Source organism: Oncorhynchus kisutch, linkage group LG18 (assembly GCF_002021735.2).
Source record: "Oncorhynchus kisutch isolate 150728-3 linkage group LG18, Okis_V2, whole genome shotgun sequence".
NCBI lineage: Eukaryota > Metazoa > Chordata > Actinopteri > Salmoniformes > Salmonidae > Oncorhynchus > Oncorhynchus kisutch.
Window position 1 is genome coordinate 32,469,914 of NC_034191.2, and position 20,383 is coordinate 32,490,296.

General features: G+C 45.7%; 1 protein-coding gene across 1 annotated transcript in view; it reads left to right on the forward strand.

The window, feature by feature from the left end:
- Positions 1–20,383, forward strand: part of LOC109909410 (neurobeachin-like) — a 322,523-nt gene that overhangs the window by 50,712 nt on the left and 251,428 nt on the right. The window contains 4 exon segments of the mRNA XM_031795281.1: positions 12,363–12,594; positions 13,135–13,235; positions 13,832–13,927; positions 18,878–18,999. Of these exon segments, the coding sequence (XP_031651141.1) occupies positions 12,363–12,594; positions 13,135–13,235; positions 13,832–13,927; positions 18,878–18,999 (551 nt within the window).

Below are 20,383 nucleotides of genomic sequence, written 5' to 3' on the forward strand. Positions count from 1 at the left end.
GGACAGCAATCTTTAAGTCGTACCACAGATTCTCAATTGGATAGAGGTCTGGGCTTTGACTAGGCCATTCCAAGACATTTAAATGTTACCCCTTAAACCACTCAAGTATTGCTTTAGCGGTATGCTTAGGGTCATTATCCTATTGGAAGGTGAACCTCTGTCCCAGTCTCAAATCTCTGGAAGAGTGAAACAGGTTTCCATCATGAATTTCTCTGTATTTAGCACCATCTATCATTCCTTCAGTTCTAACCAGTTTCCCAGTCCCTGCTGATGAAAAACACCTCTCATCACCCCGAGAGCATCATCCCCACAGTGAAGCATGGTGGTGGCAGCATCATGCTGTGGGGATGGGGTTCTCGGGGTGATGAGAGTTGTTGAGTTTGCGTCAGACATTGCGTTTTCCGTGATGGCCAAAAGCTCAATTTTAGTCTAACCTGACCAGAGTACCTTCTTCCATATGTTTGGGGAGTCTCCCACATGCCTTCTGGCAAACACCAAACGGGTTTGCTTATTTTCTTCTTTAAGCAGGCTTTTAGGCTTTTTTCTGGCCACTCTTCCGTAAAGCCCATCACTGTGGAGTGTACAGTTTAATGTGGTCCTATGGACAGATACTCCCATCTCCGCTGATGAGCTTTGCAGCTCCTTCAGGGTTATCTTTGGTCTATTTGTTGCCTCTCTGATTAATGCCCTCCTTGCCTGGTCTGTGAGTTTTGGTGGGAGGCTCTCTCTTGGCAGGTTTTTTCTGGTGCCATATTCTTTAAATTTTTATTAATGGATTTAATGGTGATCCCAACCCTGATCTGTACTTCTCCACAACTTTGTCCCTGACCTGTTTGGAGAGCTCCTTGGTCTTTATGGTGCCCCTTGCTTAGTGGTGTTGCAGACTCTGGGGCCTTTCAGAACAGGTATATATATATATACCCAGATCATGTGACACTTATATTGCACACAGGTGGCCTTCATTGAACTAATTATGTAACTTCTGAAGGTAATTGGCTGCACCAGATCTTATTTAGGGGCTTCATAGAAAAGGGGGGAATACATATGCACACACCACTTTGGGATGAATACTTCTACCAGTCAGTACTTCTACCAGTCAGTGCAAGGCACTGTATACAGTACCAGTCAAAGGTTTGGATACACCTACTCATTCAATGGTTTTTCTTTATTTTTATACATTGTAAAATAATAGTGAAGACATTAAAACTGTGAAAAAACATATCATGTAGTAACCAAAAAGTGTTAAACAAATTGAAATTGTAGCCACTATTGGTCATGGCACATCATCAAGGCTCCTCTAGAGATCTGCTAGATTTCCTTTCTCCTCTAATTGCATTGTCGGGTGGATTGGGATTTGATACAATGGTTTCTTTCCAGGATTTATGGTTACCTTGATAATCTTCTTGTGTACCTTCGACAATGATAGAACATTCCATTTATTCCAATATCTTATGGAAATTATTTGATTTCCTTTCAGATAGTCGATGTCATGATACTCGTGCTTCTACAGGTAATGGTAGCAGTAAGCATTAAGCTAGATAAATGGAATAGGCTGGGATTTAAAATCTTTCATTTTCCCCCTGATTTATTATGTGGAGAGAAGGTGATTAAACTACTTCTGTTCTTCCCCAGTCCCTCTCTCCTCCATCTCTCCTCCCTCTTTCTCCTTCTATCCCCCTTCCTCTCACTCTCTCCTCCCTGGTAATTAGACTCCCTCTTTCCTCCCTCTCTCCTTCTTCTCTCCTCCCTCTCTTCCCTCTCTAGGTTAAGTTGTTGGTACTCAAGATGTCTCCTCTCTGCTGCAGAGACTACCTTCCTGTTATGTTCCTGTTCAATAAATCACTCAGGCCCCTTTAGCCCTCACAAAGGGACTGCTGATTTGATATAATGTCTCCTGAAAGTAATTGCAGCAACCGAATCAGATGATAGAATGCTACGGGCCTGGAGAGCAGGATGGGGAGGACGGGAGGAAGAGGGTGCGTGTGTGCGTGCATTTGTGTGTATGTGTGTCTGTGTGTGCATGCGCGTGCGTGTAGTAGCAAGGGAGGTAGAAACTCCCACACATGGACAGACATCTTTTTTTCTCATGAGGAACAGCTGTTAATGATGCTGGGTCAGGGAGCAGAGCAATGTCATGCCCCATTAACTCTAAATATATCTGCCATAGATCACACCTGATTGAGCGGTGGAGTTGATCATTCTGGACCATCTATATGTCTACATAAATGCATGGAGAAGATTATACTGTATAGACCAGACAGGATCACGCGTGTATGTCTCAACAATAATATGACTGTAATCACTAATCCTCTAATTTCTAGTGTTTCAACAGAGTGTTGACCTGTCCTTTGTGTTGTTGCTATGTTTGTCCACCCCAGTGTGATCATGATCACATGCTGCATGTTAATCTGTAATCCAGTCACACAACCTCCCTGGGCTCTGCTGTTTCTCAGTGCTGGGCTCTGCTGTTTCTCAGTGCTGGGCTCTGCTGTTTCTCAGTGCTGGGCTCTGCTGTTTACCAGTGCTGGGCTCTGCTGTTTCCCAGTGCTGGGCTCTGCTGTTTCCCAGTGCTGGGCTCTGCTGTTTCCCAGTGCTGGGCTCTGCTGTTTCCCAGTGCTGGGCTCTGCTGTTTCCCAGTGCTGGGCTCTGCTGTTTCTCAGTGCTGGGCTCTACTGTTTACCAGTGCTGGGCTCTGCTGTTTCCCAGTGCTGGGCTCTGCTGTTTCCCAGTGCTGGGCTCTGCTGTTTCCCAGTGCTGGGCTCTACTGTTTCCCAGTGCTGGGCTCTGCTGTTTCCCAGTGCTGGGCTCTGCTGTTTCCCAGTGCTGGGCTCTGCTGTTTCCCAGTACTGGGCTCTGCTGTTTCCCAGTACTGGGCTCTGCTGTTTCCCAGTGCTGGGCTCTGCTGTTTACCAGTGCTGGGCTCTGCTGTTTCCCAGTGCTGGGCTCTGCTGTTTCCCAGTGCTGGGCTCTGCTGTTTCCCAGTGCTGGGCTCTGCTGTTTCCCAGTGCTGGGCTCTGCTGTTTACCAGTGCTGGGCTCTGCTGTTTCTCAGTGCTGGGCTCTACTGTTTACCAGTGCTGGGCTCTGCTGTTTCCCAGTGCTGGGCTCTGCTGTTTACCAGTGCTGGGCTCTGCTGTTTACCAGTGCTGAGCTCTGCTGTTTCCCAGTGTTGGGCTCTGCTGTTTCCCAGTGCTGGGCTCTGCTGTTTACCAGTGCTGGGCTCTGCTGTTTACCAGTGCTGGGCTCTGCTGTTTCCCAGTGTTGGGCTCTGCTGTTTCCCAGTACTGGGCTCTGCTGTTTCCCAGTGCTGGGCTCTGCTGTTCCCAGTACTGGGTTTATGCACAAAGCTCTGTTTGAACGTGCATCAACATTTCACTGTCGTCCCTACTCTCCGGCCCAGTGCACATTGTTGCTCTAGCCCTGCACAAACCCGTCTGATTCAACCACTCAACTCATCATCTAGCCCTTTGATCATGTGTGTGTGAGCAGGGCTGGAACAAAACTGTGTTGAGAAACTCTGACCCCCCCCCCCCCCCTGACACTGTTTACCAGTGCTGGGCTCTGCTGTTTCCCAGTGCTGGGCTCTGCTGTTTCCCAGTGCTGGGCTCTGCTGTTTACCAGTGCTGGGCTCTGCTGTTTCCCAGTGCTGGGCTCTGCTGTTTCCCAGTGCTGGGCTCTGCTGTTTCCCAGTGCTGGGCTCTGCTGTTTCCCAGTACTGGGCTCTGCTGTTTACCAGTGCTGGGCTCTGCTGTTTACCAGTGCTGGGCTCTGCTGTTTCCCAGTGCTGGGCTCTGCTGTTTACCAGTGCTGGGCTCTGCTGTTTCTCAGTGCTGGGCTCTACTGTTTACCAGTGCTGGGCTCTGCTGTTTCCCAGTGCTGGGCTCTGCTGTTTACCAGTGCTGGGCTCTGCTGTTTACCAGTGCTGAGCTCTGCTGTTTCCCAGTGTTGGGCTCTGCTGTTTACCAGTGCTGGGCTCTGCTGTTTACCAGTGCTGGGCTCTGCTGTTTACCAGTGCTGGGCTCTGCTGTTTCCCAGTGTTGGGCTCTGCTGTTTCCCAGTACTGGGCTCTGCTGTTTACCAGTGCTGGGCTCTGCTGTTTCCCAGTGCTGGGCTCTGCTGTTTCCCAGTACTGGGTTTATGCACAAAGCTCTGTTTGAACGTGCATCAACATTTCACTGTCGTCCCTACTCTCCGGCCCAGTGCACATTGTTGCTCTAGCCCTGCACAAACCCGTCTGATTCAACCACTCAACTCATCATCTAGCCCTTTGATCATGTGTGTGTGAGCAGGGCTGGAACAAAACTGTGTTGAGAAACTCTGACCCCCCCCCCTGACAGCAGATGTGTAGTCTAAGCCAAGAGGATCAGGTGTCTGGATGATGTAGTGGTGATCAGCAAGGAGGAGAGGGAAGGTTTGGCTGTAGGAAGCAGGAAGCAGGAAGCAGGAGGTGGGTTGTGGCTTGTTTTAAAGGGGAAACCAGTGTGTAACTGGGCTCTCAGATATGTGCTCTGTTCACAGTAGCATCATGGCCTAGTTTACACACATTCATCAAAGCGGTTGTTTAAAAGACTGTTTCCTTTCTGGTGTTACATGGCTAGTACACTGGGACTACACTGTGTATGTGTTTTGGTGTGTGTATGACGTTGACGTCCTGCTGATTAGAGTATAGACCATGACAGCTACAAAAGGGGTTTAATTTGTGGGTTTTGCCTGGTGCATTTACTCCCACAAGGCTGTTCTGCCAGTTATGCAAATGAATGAATTAATTTACATTATATTGGAATGAGGAAGTGGTTCGAGTCCCCAGAGCATCAGAGCAGCTGTGGTGTCCTACTATTCACACTACTACACAGTCTGGCAGACACACTGTGTGTGTGTTGCTCACAGTGTTGTTCGTTAGCGATGTTCAGCCGATTAATCAGGAGCAATAAACCCATTTCTATATCTAATCTCTCTCTCTCCCTCGCTCTCTTTCCTCTCCTCTCTCTTATTCTCTTTCCTTCTCTCTGCCTCTCCATCTCTATATCCCTCTCTTACTTAGTCAAGTGCGAGTGGTCAGGGACTGCCGTACAGTAGAAATGCCATGCCACGCGGAGGCACAAGAGATTGTACTTCAATGAGTTCGCCCCATTAGTTTGCACTATATAGATCAACCAGTGGCGATTTGATTTACAATACCGAGTTGGATGACCTCTCAAAACATATTTCCCTGTCGGAGCTCGTTTTTCCAGGAATTTCCTGTCTTGAACTCACTGAAGTCAAGTTTTCGCAGTTCTGAGTTAACAGTTGTTTTGACAGCATGGCCAATGTTGAGTGTTTATCATTTTAAACTTAATCCCAGATTGAGACCATGCAGCCACTCCACTGAATAGCAGGCTAGTGATTGCTTTGCAATGCTTGCAATTAGTCACTTTCACTGACTACTTCCAAACCACTCATTGTTGAATTTGCGATTGCCAACTTGTTGTGTAATGTTTATGTCCAATGGGCGATGAGCACCTATACGTTTTATCTATAATTTATTATCATTATTTATCTTCATATGACAAGGATTAAAAATGATTTGCCAGTAAATTTGTCGACTTCATTCATGATGACTGCTAGCTACGATTTTGTAAGTATGATGTTTACATGATCAGTCCAATCAAAGCTACTGTAGATATAATGTGATTTGACATAATTTTAACTGTGACCAATGACCTTTAGCCTTCTTGGATGGGCACTTTTAGTGTAACTCTATGACAGCACCCAAGGGGCTTGAATTTTCAAGGTCTACCCTTAGACTTGGTGGTGACATAGTGAGAACACTGAGCTAATCATGGCGCAACTAGAGAACATTACCAACACCTATGCTCCGGATTGTCCCGCTGGCTGCACCACCACCATGGAAAGCACTGAGTTAGGCTGAAACGCCTGCATTTTGGAGCTGCCTTACTCAAGAAAGTAAAAAAGAGGACATGTTTGTATGCAGCTTTATTAATTCAATGTTTGTTTGAGCCCAGGTGTGCCCCATTTTGCTGATAACCCTCCCGGCTCCGCCCACCGACATCCTATTAAGGAAAGCACGAGCAAAGAGAAGGAATTCGGCAGACAGAGTGGGTGGGTCGTCCCATATCATAGAAATCAAAAGCTATTTCCATGTGAAAATGTTATGGGATTTGCTCCATTGGTTTTGTTGGTAGGCCTACATTATGCTCAAATAGCCACAATAGCCTATTAGCTACTGTCTAAAACTGTAAAGCCTCAGACTTCACTGTAAACGCGTGCCGGAAGTTGCACAAAATTCTCACAACGTTCAAGTTTCTGCTCACAAGACCTACAATTTGCTCAGTGCCCCACAAATGTTGAGATAACATTGGGCAAGGACTCTGCTGTCCTAGCTTCAGGGGGAAGCTGGTTCCACCATTGTGGTGTCAGGACAGATAAGCATTTGGACTGGGCTGAGCTGGAGCCTGACCTTTCTAGTCATGACATTTTGTCAGGTCTCGAATAGGGAGAGAAGAGCCCTGGGTTTACTCCCTCAGACTACTGGAGTTACTGTGTTAGATCACACTCCTGCAGAGTACTGAACAGTACTGTACATGTCACAGTGTCAGAGAGACAGAGAGAGGCTTAAGTACTTTACACACTATCAGGCTGACCTGATCCGTTCTGCTCTAGCCCTGGGTTGTGTCCCAAATGACATCCTATTCTCTATGTAGTGCAGTATAAAGGGATATGGTACCATTTTTGGATACAACCCTGGTCTTGTGCTGTTCTATTATCACTGTGACTTGGTGTAGGCACACAGGGTACAGACACAATCATCGAGCAATCTGTGAGACTTTTTCTGATCTTTGATTGGTCAAATTATTTTCCAGAAGATTTGTCGCTGCATGGCTGCTGTACCCATTCTCTGCAGAACCAATGGAAGAACCGAATGTCAAAGTCCACCGGTTTTTATTTTTATTAAGGATGACAAGGAAACAGGAACAACACACCAGCATTTTTTGTCTACTTACGCTGATGTACTCTGATGCTGGATACAGCAGGATAGCCTGAGCCTTCACAATGGGATGTCTCTTAGTATGGAGCAGCTGTGTATTTATTTGATTATTGATCTTGACATAATGCACGGATATTCCTGCTCCTTCTCTCCTCTGTTTATTCTCACCAACAGCTGGAAATTCACTTCTATTGTTTTAAACCCGATTTGCTGTCCACTGTTTAGACTGGAAACCTACAGAAGATTACGTTTCTAGTCCAACCTACTGCCGTCACCATGGGGACCAAGAGTCTCTCTCTCTCTCTCTATATATCTCCCCCCCCCCCCCTCTCTCTCTCTCTCTCTCTCTCTCTCTCTCTCTCTCTCTCTCTCTCTTTCTCTCTCTCTCTCTCTCTCTCTCTCTCTCTCTCTCTCTCTCTGGTTCGTCATCCTGCCAAGATGCAGTCAGGAGAAAGGAACTGATCAAGATGTTAAGTGTAACAGAGATCAATGGTCAGGAGGTTAATACACAGAAAGATGGAGCGAATAGAGTGAAGGAGAGGTTGGGAGGGGTAGAGACTGAGTGTGAGAGGGGATATGGAGAGAGGGAGAGGTTGGGAGGGGTAGAGACTGAGTGTGAGAGGGGATATGGAGAGAGGGAGAGGTTGGGAGGGGTAGAGACTGAGTGTGAGAAGGGATATGGAGAGAGGGAGAGGTTGGGAGGGGTAGAGACTGAATGTGAGAGGGGATATGGAGAGAGGGAGAGGTTGGGAGGGGTAGAGACTGAGTGTGAGAGGGGATATGGAGAGAGGGAGAGGTTGGGAGGGGTAGAGACTGAGTGTGAGAGGGGATATGGAGAGAGGGAGAGGTTGGGAGGGGTAGAGACTGAGTGTGAGAAGGGATATGGAGAGAGGGAGAGGTTGGGAGGGGTAGAGACTGAATGTGAGAGGGGATATGGAGAGAGGGAGAGGTTGGGAGGGGTAGAGACTGAGTGTGAGAGGGGATATGGAGAGAGGGAGAGGTTGGGAGGGGTAGAGACTGCGTGTGAGAGGGGATATGGAGAGAGGGAGAGGTTGGGAGGGGTAGAGACTGCGTGTGAGAGGGGATATGGAGAGAGGGAGAGGTTGGGAGGGGTAGAGACTAAGTGTGAGAGGGGATATGGAGAGAGGGAGAGGTTGGGAGGGGTAGAGACTAAGTGTGAGAGGGGATATGGAGAGAGGGAGAGGTTGGGAGGGGTAGAGACTGAGTGTGAGAGGGGATATGGAGAGAGGGAGAGGTTGGGAGGGGTAGAGTCTGAGTGTGAGAGGGGATATGGAGAGAGGGAGAGGTTGGGAGGGGTAGAGACTAAGTGTGAGAGGGGATATGGAGAGAGGGAGAGGTTGGGAGGGGTAGAGACTAAGTTGGGGGGGGATATGGAGAGAGGGAGAGGTTGGGAGGGGTAGAGACTGCGTGTGAGAGGGGATATGGAGAGAGGGAGAGGTTGGGAGGGGTAGAGACTAAGTGTGAGAGGGGATATGGAGAGAGGGAGAGGTTGGGAGGGGTAGAGTCTGAGTGTGAGAGGGGATATGGAGAGAGGGAGAGGTTGGGAGGGGTAGAGACTGCGTGTGAGAGGGGATATGGAGAGAGGGAGAGGTTGGGAGGGGTAGAGACTGCGTGTGAGAGGGGATATGGAGAGAGGGAGAGGTTGGGAGGGGTAGAGACTAAGTGTGAGAGGGGATATGGAGAGAGGGAGAGGTTGGGAGGGGTAGAGTCTGAGTGTGAGAGGGGATATGGAGAGAGGGAGAGGTTGGGAGGGGTAGAGACTGCGTGTGAGAGGGGATATGGAGAGAGGGAGAGGTTGGGAGGGGTAGAGACTGTGTGAGAGGGGATATGGAGAGAGGGAGAGGTTGGGAGGGGTAGAGTCTGAGTGTGAGAGGGGATATGGAGAGAGGGAGAGGTTGGGAGGGGTAGAGACTAAGTGTGAGAGGGGATATGGAGAGAGGGAGAGGTTGGGAGGGGTAGAGACTAAGTTGGGGGGGGATATGGAGAGAGGGAGAGGTTGGGAGGGGTAGAGACTGCGTGTGAGAGGGGATATGGAGAGAGGGAGAGGTTGGGAGGGGTAGAGACTAAGTGTGAGAGGGGATATGGAGAGAGGGAGAGGTTGGGAGGGGTAGAGTCTGAGTGTGAGAGGGGATATGGAGAGAGGGAGAGGTTGAGAGGGGTAGAGACTAAGTGTGAGAGGGGATATGGAGAGAGGGAGAGGTTGGGAGGGGTAGAGACTGCGTGTGAGAGGGGATATGGAGAGAGGGAGAGGTTGGGAGGGGTAGAGACTATGTGTGAGAGGGGATATGGAGAGAGGGAGAGGTTGGGAGGGGTAGAGTCTGAGTGTGAGAGGGGATATGGAGAGAGGGAGAGGTTGTAGTGAGAGAAAGTGACTAGTACTGTAGAGTTAAATTGAAATGTGTATAATTTCTGTCACTGCCCATATGGAATGTTGATGTTTTTCTCATCGCATATTATGTTAAGCTAAGCTGCCATCTATAGCTATATGTAGCCTGTTGCTTCCAGTAATCCTTAACAGATACTGTAATGGTGGACGAGGTACATTGTTATGTGTAACCAGATGTTTCCAATATAGATTCTTCTCATTATACATTCTGCTCATTATACATTCTGCCCATTCTTAATGCAGCTACTCACACAGAGACATCTGGCGCCTGGGTGATTGTGGGACCTAATCAAGAATCTGATTTGAAGATGGTTTTTAATCCAGAAAGAGATTGTAAATGAAATTGTTATTCTGCTAATAGAAGCAGTGCTGTGCATACTAAACATTTCAGGTTAAAAAGTAGTTATTCTGTCTTTCATCCAACCAGCAGATTGTGATCAATTAAAGATACCACATCACACTGTAAAAAAAGGCTTTGCACGGCACAACTTGTTATTTTCAACCTCAAGGTTTGGTTGATGATTAGACTCCCTGTGTCCTTGTTCTCTGCTCTCTCCTCTCTGCTGTCCTCTCACTGGTTTATAGGAGCGCCCTAATTCCATTTTGTGATGTCCCAAATGGCTCTGGTCAAAAGTAGTGCACTATATAGGGAATAGGGTGCTATTTAGGACACATCCCTGGAGTTTAGAATGCAGACATTCAGCTCTACTGCTGTACAGTACATCCAATGTACATCATGTTAACTCTCCTTGCCTCTGGCATACCTCAGGCTTACACAATGTACCTAGATTTCTGAATCTTTGACAACCCTCACGGTCTTCTTACATATAGTTTCAACAAACGTTCAAGCTCATTTTATACAAGGATACCTGTATACATTTTCTTCCATTGAGTTCTTAGCATTGATTATATTGTAGCATGGTTGAGCCAGTTGAAGTGGTTAAAGTGGTGTGTGTAATGACTGGTATAATTACTCTAACAGTCTGACTGGCTATGTGAGTGAGAGGTCGAACGCTTCTAAGGCTGCGTTTAGACAGGCATCCCAATTCTGATCTTTTTCCACAAATTGTTATTTTGACCAATCACACCAGATCTTTTCACATCAGATCTTTTTCAGAGCTGATCTGATTGGTCGGAAGAACAATTAGTGAAAAAATACCTGAATTGGGCTGCCTGTTTAAACGCAGCCTAAATGGCTAATCTGTGTCCATATTTACATCCCAAATACCACTCTATTCCCTATTCAGTGTACTACTTTTGACCAGAGACTTTTAACCATAGCACTAAATAGGGAATAGAGTGTCATTGGGGACGCATCCCATGTCTTCATCTATAATTCTCCTCCTCTCCTCTCTGAGCACATTGGCTGCAGATTACTAGGATGTAAAACTGTAATTAGTCTGCTGCTTACTGTCTGTGAATGGAGGGAGGGATGGAGAGGTATTGTAGGAGAGAGAGATGCAGGGCTCTCTCTGTACCATGGCCTACTAGCCTGCCAATGTATTTGCAGTAAAAATGTTGAGGTTGTTTGCTCAATCCACAATGTAATGGAGAAGCTAGTTCTTAGTCAGAATCCTGATTCTCTAGTGTAGAGAAGAAAGTAAATAAACATGATTGATCCGGTCCTGTTTTTATCCTAACTTCAACTGCACACGGTCTGCTCTGAAAATCAATTCCTTTCATTGAAAATAAAGTTTTTGTCAAGATGTTAAATTCCACAGGAATACTTTCCATGGACCCTGTACTCTAGTGCCTTTTATAACACAAAGAAATGACTACTGGTATCACGACTCAGGATATGACCCAGATGCGGACACGGGAGGCGAATAGTACAGTTCTCAGATGATTTATTGAAAACAGGCTCAGGGTCAGGGCAGGGACAACTAGGAAAACAGACTTGAGAAAAAGGAAGACTGGGAAGCACGCTGGTAAGACAAGACAAGACGAACTGGCAACAGACAAACAGAGAACACCGGTATAAATACACAGGGGATAATGTGAAGGTGGGCGACAGCTGGAGGGTGGTGGAGACAAAGACAGGTGAAACAGATCAGGGAGTGACAACTGGAGCTGAGTTCTACCACAATAGAATGAGGGATAAATACATGAAAAGACAAAGCAGAGTAGCGAGGATAATACAGGGCTGAGGAGAGGATAGAAGCAGAGGAGAGGAAAGACAAGATGGTGGGGTAGGGAGATGAGGACCTGTGCGTTTTGTTGGACCCAGGTAGTCTGTTCAGTATGCAACAGTGTGAACACAGTCTATATTTAGCAAGGGTTTGTTACTGTAAGCTCTGCTTTATAGAGGTGGGTTTTCTGAACAGCTTGGCCATTGAACCACTTCAGATTGCTTATTACCCTCCCCCTCTCTCTCTCTCGCACACGCTTTCGCTCTCTCTCTCTCTCTCTCTCTCACTCACTCACTCACTCACTCACTCACTCACTCACTCACTCACTCACTCACTCACTCACTCACTCACTCACTCACTCACTCACTCACTCACTCACTCACTCTCTCTCTCTTTCGTTAGATCTGCTATTAGTTCTTACCTTATTTCCTGCAGGCTTTGTCCTGTCAGTCCCAGTGATGGTACCTGGAGAGTTTCTGACCCTATTTTCTGCATGGCTGCTTCCATGCCCATGCAGCCTCTGTACCACGTGTTCTCTGTATGTTCTCTGTGTGTTCTCTGTGTGTTCGCGCTACTAGAGGCGACCAATTAATTGCCTGTTGAGCATCAAGAACATAAATATGGATTGTTGGTTGATCGGTAAGCCCCTTCCCTTCCACTTTCCAACCAATATGAGATTTTACATTACAACCCTTCTATTTCTGAGCCTTTTGTAATGCAATCACTGTCTCGTAGAGGAAAAGGCCTCCTCTCTCTTACTGAACAATCATGTCTGTTAATCTCATACTACCTCTCCATCCCTTCCCTCCTCTCCCTCCCCTCCCTACATCTCTCCTCTACAGCTGGTTGGGGGTGAGTTTGACCTGGAGCAGAACTTCATCATAGCGGCGGCAGAGAGCCTAGGCTGTATGGTGGAGCTGTTGGAGCACTGTGATGTGACCTGCCAGGCTGAGGTGTGGTCCATGTTCACAGCCATCCTCAGGAAGAGTGTCCGTAACCTCCAGACCAGCACTGAGGTGGGCCTCATAGAGCAGGTACTGCTGAAGATGAGCTCCGTTGACGACATGATCGCAGGTAAAGGAACATACGCAGGCAGCACACACACGCACATGCACACAAACACACACACACACAAAATAGTCCATAGAGCTTGTTCCATGGCCAGGTGCCCATAGTAAGCCTGCAGTACAGTACCCACTGCAGCTTGCTAGGTGGATGGATGTGGATTAAGTTAATATTTTAAGCATATTGAAATTCCTCTGGCTTAAAGCAGAGGAAAGATTGAAAAGAGAAAATATCATTAGTCACAGTGTGTTTTATAATGAGACTGAATTGCAGTTTAGAGGAAAATTTAATTTCAGAGGGCAAACTAAAGGCTTGGCACTTTTCAACTCTTTTTAATTCTATTGTGAAATATGAGGGCATGTTTCTATTGTGGATTTTTTACAGTAAATAATTAACCCCTATCTGCCAGTGAGGAAATTGAAGTACCAACTCAACACGTGTGTGTGTGTGTGTGTGTGTGTGTGTGTGTGTGTGTGTGTGTGTGTGTGTGTGTGTGTGTGTGTGTGTGTGTGTGTGTGTGTGTGTGTGTGTGTGTGTGTGTGTCTGTAGACCTGCTGGTGGATATGTTAGGAGTGCTAGCCAGCTACAGCATCACAGTGAAGGAGCTCAAACTGCTGTTCAGTATGCTGAGGGGAGACCGAGGACTCTGGGTAAGTTGTAGGAGTAGAGGACTCTGGGTAAGTAATGGGAGGGGAAGGAGAGGTTATAATCATCTATTGTACAGTATGTGATGAACATGGCTCATATACAATATTATCTCCATCTCATCCATACATCACTTTCTCTATTCTCTTCCATTGTCTCTTCTCTCTTCCCTTTATGTCCCTTCATGTCTCCTCTCTGTCTCTTCCCTCCATCTCTTTGCTCTTCTCCCTCCATCTTTCCTCTTCCCTTTCTCCTCCCTCTTTCGCTTCTCTCTCTATTCTCGCCGTCTCTTCTCTCTCTCGTCTCGCCATCTCTTCTCCTCTCTCCTCCCTCCATCTCTTCTCTCTCTCCTCCCTCCATCTCTTCTCCTCTCTCCTCCCTCCATCTCTTCTCCTCCCTCCATCTCTTCTCTCTCTCCTCCCTCCATCTCTTCTCTCTCTCCTCCCTCCATCTCTTCTCTCTCTCGTCTCGCCATCTCTTCTCTCTCTCCTCCATCCATCTCTTCTCCATCCATCTCTTCTCCTCTCTCCTCCCTCCATCTCTTCTCTCTCTCCTCCCTCCATCTCTTCTCCTCTTTCCTACCACCATCTCTCCTCTTCAGCCGAGGCATGCAGTGAAGCTGCTGTCTGTTCTGAACCAGATGCCTCAGAGACACGGTCCAGACACTTTCTTCAACTTCCCCGGACGCAGTGCTGCGGTAAGACTTTACACTCTGGGCTAGCCTGGTGATGTGGACATTCCCTCTTATTATACACTGAAAAAAATGTATGTTTTTGCTTGTGTGATTAGCTGAATAAAGTTATACATCAACTGTACGTATCTGTCACTGTTCTATAATACGAGGAATCAGCTGTTTGGAATTGGAATTGATTATCTACCTAGCACCTACCTTTTTCTGTTCTGATTGGTCAGATGTTCATTAATTGTTGTAAGTGAACAGGAAGCAGTTGAGTTGATGCATGGCTGTAGATGTGGTCAGTTCATTATAAAGGGCACGTTCCTCTGCTCAGGGGTTGCTGATGCATGCCAGATCTTACAACACCTGGATAGGTATTTTACTTATCAGCTAACCACATCAGCACATAACACATTAATCCAAGATGGCGTAGCAGTCAGACGTCTTTGTCCTTCGTCTTGACATGTCCCATGTATATATCTTTTAATTTATTTTTCTTTGCATATATTTTTTATATTTCTCTAAACCTCAACTTCAAAATACTCTCCTTCAACCCGCCTCACCCAATGTGGTGTGGATCTGTTTTCTATCAAGTATTTTTATTTACCTCGGAACCGGAATCCCCCAACAGAGTCTGGCCAGCTCACTAGTTACTAGCTAGTAGTCAACTAACCACTGCTTGCGGTCATCAGCTAACCTTTAGCTCGGAAAGCTCTCGCCAGTTTGTACAACGCGATTCAAACCAGAGCATACCGGAACTATTTTCTCTCCATATCCCCGGATTCCTACCGCAAGCTCTGAACCTTTTCACCTGGATCATCGCAGCTAGCTAGCTGCAATCCAAGTGACTACTACTGGCTAACATCCCGAAGAAAGCACCAATTAACCTGGAGCTAGCTAATGCTAGGCCCATCTCCCGGCTAGCTGAAGAGACCATCAGCCACTCCTGTGCTACAATACCTGGACCCCTTTTACTTCCGGTACGGGGCACGGAGCCCCGCCGATCCTTCACGACTGGACTACCGACGTAATCTGCATGAGGGGGTACTCAACTGGCCCCTATCTCGCGACATCCCCTGAATGCCCATCTGTTACCCTGCTAGCCGCGGCCCGCTAGCTGTCTAGAGCATATCGGACTGTTAGCTAATAGGCCCATCGGCCAATTTCTCGCGCCACTATACCTGCAACACGAACTCAAAAAAGTTCTGGGACACTGTAAAGTCCATGGAGAATAAGAACACCTCCTCCCAGCTGCCCACTGCACTGAGTGTCTGCTGCCAACACACTGACACTGACACTGACTCAACTCCAGCCACTTTAATAATGGGAATTGATGGGAAATGATGTAAAATATATCACTAGCAACTTTAAATAATGCTACTTAATATAATGTTACATACCCTACATTATTCATCTCATATGCATACGTATATACTGTACTCTATATCATCTACTGCATCCTTATGTAATACATGTATCACTAGCCACTTTAACTATGCCACTTTGTTTACATACTCATCTCATATGTATATACTGTACTCGATACCATCTACTGTATCTTGCCTATGCTGCTCTGTACCATCACTCATTCATATATCTTTATGTACATGTTCTTTATCCCCTTACACTGTGTATAAGACAGTAGTTTTGAAATTGTTAGTTAGATTACTTGTTGGTTATTACTGCATTGTCGGAACTAGAAGCACAAGCATTTCGCTACACTCGCATTAACATCTGCTAACCATGTGTATGTGACAAATACATTTGATTTGATTTTTTAAATTTGATTTGAAGATAGGAAACACTGTCACCACTGATAAATCCACCATAATTGAGAATTACAATAAGCATTTTTCTACGGCTGGCCATGCTTTCCACCTGGCTACTCCTACCCCGATCAACAGCACTGCACCCCCAACAGCAACTCGCCCAAGCCTTCCCCATTTCTCCTTCTCCTAAATCCATTCAGCTGATGTTCTGAAAGAGCTGCAAAATCTGGACCCCTACAAATCAGCCGGGCTAGACAATCTGGACCCTTTCTTTCTTTTTTGCCTTTACCTCCCTTCTCACCTCATTTGCTCACATTGTATATAGACTTGTTTATACTGTATTATTGACTGTATGTTTGTTTTACTCCATGTGTAACTCTGTGTCGTTGTATCTGTCGAACTGCTTTGCTTTATCTTGGCCAGGTCGCAATTGTAAATGACAACTTGTTCTCAACAGGTCGCAATTGTAAATGACAACTTGTTCTCAACTTGCCTACCTGGTTAAATAAAGGTAAAATAAATAAATAAAACAAAATACCTATATAGCCAATTGGCCTGGGCCCCTTTCACTCAACGAAGACATGATTATATCCATCACGACAGGACTACCAACGTAAATTGCCTGAGGGTTTTTTCCAACAGGCCCCTCCGTCGCGACGTCCCCTGAATGCCCATCTGCTAGCGGGGCCCACTAGCTAGAGCATATTGGACTGTGAGCTGAATAGATCCATCGGCCAATTTCTTGGGCCACCATACCTATTTTGCCAATTGGACTTGGACCCCTCTGCTACTCAGAACCCTACTAATCCATCACGACTGGTCTATCAACGTCACCGCACGCGGAGGCTAAAACAGACTTTTCTCCATCTCCATGTCCCTCTGAGGCCCTTCTGCTAGCTTGCTAGCCCCGGCCTGCTAGCTGTCTGAATCGCCGTGTCCCCAACCACTCACTGGACCCCTATGATCACTCGGCTACGCATGCCTCTCCCAAATATCAAAATGCCTTGTCCATTTCTGTCCTGGTTAGTGATTATTGTCTTATTTCACTGTAGCTCTGCTCAATATGCCTTAACCAATCATTTTGTTCCACTTCCCACATATGCAGTCACCTGGTTTAAACATCTCCAGAGACAATATCTCTCTCATCATTACTCAATGCCTAGGTTTACCTCCATTGTACTCACATCCTACCATACCTTTGTCTGTACATTACGCCTTGAATCTATTCTATCGCGCCCAGAAACCTGCTCCTTTTACTCTCTGTTCCGAACGTACTAGAAGACCATTTCTGATAGCCTTTAGCCATACCCTTATTCTACTCCTCCTCTGTTCCTCTGGTGATGTAGAGGTTAATCCAGGCCCTGCAGTACCTAGCTCCATTCCTACTCCCCAGGTGCTCTCATTTGTTGACTTCTGTAACCGTAAATGCCTTGGTTTCATGCATGTTAACATTAGAAGCCTCCTCCCTAAGTTTGTTTTATTCACTGCTTTAGCACACTCTGCCAACCCGGATGTCCTAGGCGTGTCTGAATCCTGGCTTAGGAAGACTACCAAAAACCCTGAAATGTCCATCCCTAACTATAATATTTTCCGACAAGTTAGAACTGCCAAAGGGGGCAGTGTTGCAATCTATTGCAGAGATAGCCTGCAGAGTTCTGTCTTACTATCCAAGTCTGTACCCAAATAATTTGAGCTTCTACTTCAAAAAATCTACCTTTCCAGAAACAAGTCTCTCACCGTTGCCGCTTGCTATAGACCACCCTCTGCCCCCAGCAGTGCCCTGGACACCATATGTGAATTGACTGCTCTTAGATGCAAGTAAAACTAAATGCATGCTCTTCAACCGATTGCTGCCCACACCTGCCCGCCCGTCCAGCATCACTACTCTGGACGGTTCTGACTTAGAATATGTGGACAACTCCAAATACCTAGGTGTCTGGTTAGACTGTAAACTCTCCTTCCAGACTCACATTAAGCATCTCCAATACAAAATTAAATCTAGAATCGGCTTCCTGTTTCACAACAAAGCATCCTTCACTCATGCTGCTAAACATACCTTCGTAAAACTGACCATCCTACCGATCTTCGACTTCGGCTATGTCATTTACAAAATAGACTCCAGCACTCTACTCAACAAATTGTATGCAGTCTATCACAGTGCCATCCGTTTTGTCACCAAAGCCCCATATACTGCCCACCGCTGCGACCTATACGCTCTCGTTGGCTGCTCCTTGCTTCATACTCGTCACCAAACCCACTGGCTCCAGGTCATCTACAAGTCACTGCTAGGTAAAGCCCCACCTTATCTCAGCTCACTGGTCACCATAGCAGCACCCACCCATAGCACGTGCTCCAGCAGGTATATCTCACTGGTTACCCCCAAAGCCAATTCTTCCTTTGGCCGCCTTTCCTTCCAGTTCTCTGCTGCCAATGACTGGAACTAACTGCAAAATTCACTGAAGCTGGTGACTTATATTTTCCTCACTAGCTTTAAGCACCAGCTGTCAGAGCAGCTCACAGATCACTGCACCTGTACATAGCCCATCTGTAAAGAGCCCATCCAACTACCTCATCCTCATCCTTTATTTATTTATCTTGCTCCTTTGCACCCCAGTATCTATACTTGCACATTCATCTTCTGCACACCTACCATTCCAGTGTTTAATTGCTATATTATAATTACTTCACCACCATGGCCTATTTATTGCCTTACCTCCCTTATCCTACCTCATTTGCCACACTGTATATAGACTATAGACTTTTTCTACTGTATTATTGACTGTATGTTTGTTTATTCCATGTGTAACTCTGTGTTGTTGTATTTGTCAAACTGCTTTGCTTTATCTTGGCCAGGTCGCAGTTGTAAATGAGAACATGTTCTCAACTGGCCTACCTGGTTAAATAAAGGTCAAATAAAAAATATGGTAAAGCAGTTTGGTGCCTGACTGCACTGTCAATGACTTGGTATGCAACCATTGGTTGATGCATGCAATGTCTAAGCAGGGGAACGGCTCCTAAATCTGCAAAAGAGTAATTAGTCTCTATCCAATGTTTGTCTTCATAGTCATCCATCCACCATCTAAAGAACAATCACACGACAGCAGTATGTTTGTTACTTTATTTGTTTTAGAGATAGCACTTCCTCTGAAGTCTATGAAAAGTCTCTCTCTCTCTTTCTCTCTCTCTCTCTCTCTTTCTACAGGCCATAGCGCTGCCTCCCATTGCTAAGTGGCCTTACCAGAACGGCTTCACTCTCAACACCTGGTTCAGAATGGACCCTCTAAACAACATCAATGTAGACAAAGACAAACCATATCTCTACTGGTGAGTAGAACATATAAACCATATCTCTATTGGTGAGTAGCACATATAAACCATATCTCTACTGGTGAGTAGTACATATAAACCATATCTCTATTGGTGAGTAGCACATATAAACCATATCTCTACTGGTGAGTAGTACATATAAACCATATCTCTACTGGTGAGTAGAACATATAAACCATATCTCTACTGGTGAGTAGTACATATAAACCATATCTCTACTGGTGAGTAGAACATATAAACCATATCTCTACTGGTGAGTAGCACATATAAACCATATCTCTACTGGTGAGTAGAACATATAAACCATATCTCTACTGGTGAGTAGTACATATAAACCATATCTCTACTGGTGAGTAGTACATATAAACCATATCTCTACTGGTGAGTAGCACATATAAACCATATCTCTACTGGTGAGTAGAACATATAAACCATATCTCTACTGGTGAGTAGCACATATAAACCATATCTCTACTGGTGAGTAGCACATATAAACCATATCTCTACTGGTGAGTAGTACATATAAACCATATCTCTACTGGTGAGTAGCACATATAAACCATATCTCTACTGGTGAGTAGCACATATAAACCATATCTCTACTGGTGAGTAGAACATATAAACCATATCTCTACTGGTGAGTAGTACATATAAACCATATCTCTACTGGTGAGTAGCACATATAAACCATATCTCTACTGGTGAGTAGCACATATAAACCATATCTCTACTGGTGAGTAGCACATATAAACCATATCTCTACTGGTGAGTAGAACATATAAACCATATCTCTACTGGTGAGTAGTTCCCCACCTGTTGCACTGACCCACTGGGCAAAAACTGGTTCAATCGTTTGTACATCATTTCAACAAAACTCAATGTGATGACGTTGAATCAACATCGAAAACTGATTGGATTTGCAAAAAGTAATTAATTTAAGAGAATTTCATATTTTTTCCACCCAACTTTTAACCAAAATCCAAAGATTTTTGTTATTATTAAATTCAGTTAGTTGACCACTCAAATGTAAATCAAAACTAGATGTTGAACTGAGGTCTGCCCAGTGGGGACCCAGTAACTTTAGTGTTTGACCTCTGACCTTCCCTCTAAATCAGTAAGCAGATTATGACCACAAGTTGTATTTCATTTTCATCCACTTTTCAAGGTTTAAAGTTTATAAGCAGCTCTGTCTGAGGACTCCCTTCCTCCTGATGATGTAGTGCAGTTTAAAGGAGGAATGAGTTCTGATTAGGGTGATTAAAACCAGCCCAGGTCTGAACTGTGGAGGCTGGTACAAGCTTGTGTGTGTGTGTGTGTGTTTGTGTGTGTGTGTGTTTGTGTGTGTGAGAGAGTGTGAGAGAGTGTGAGTGTGTGTGTGTGT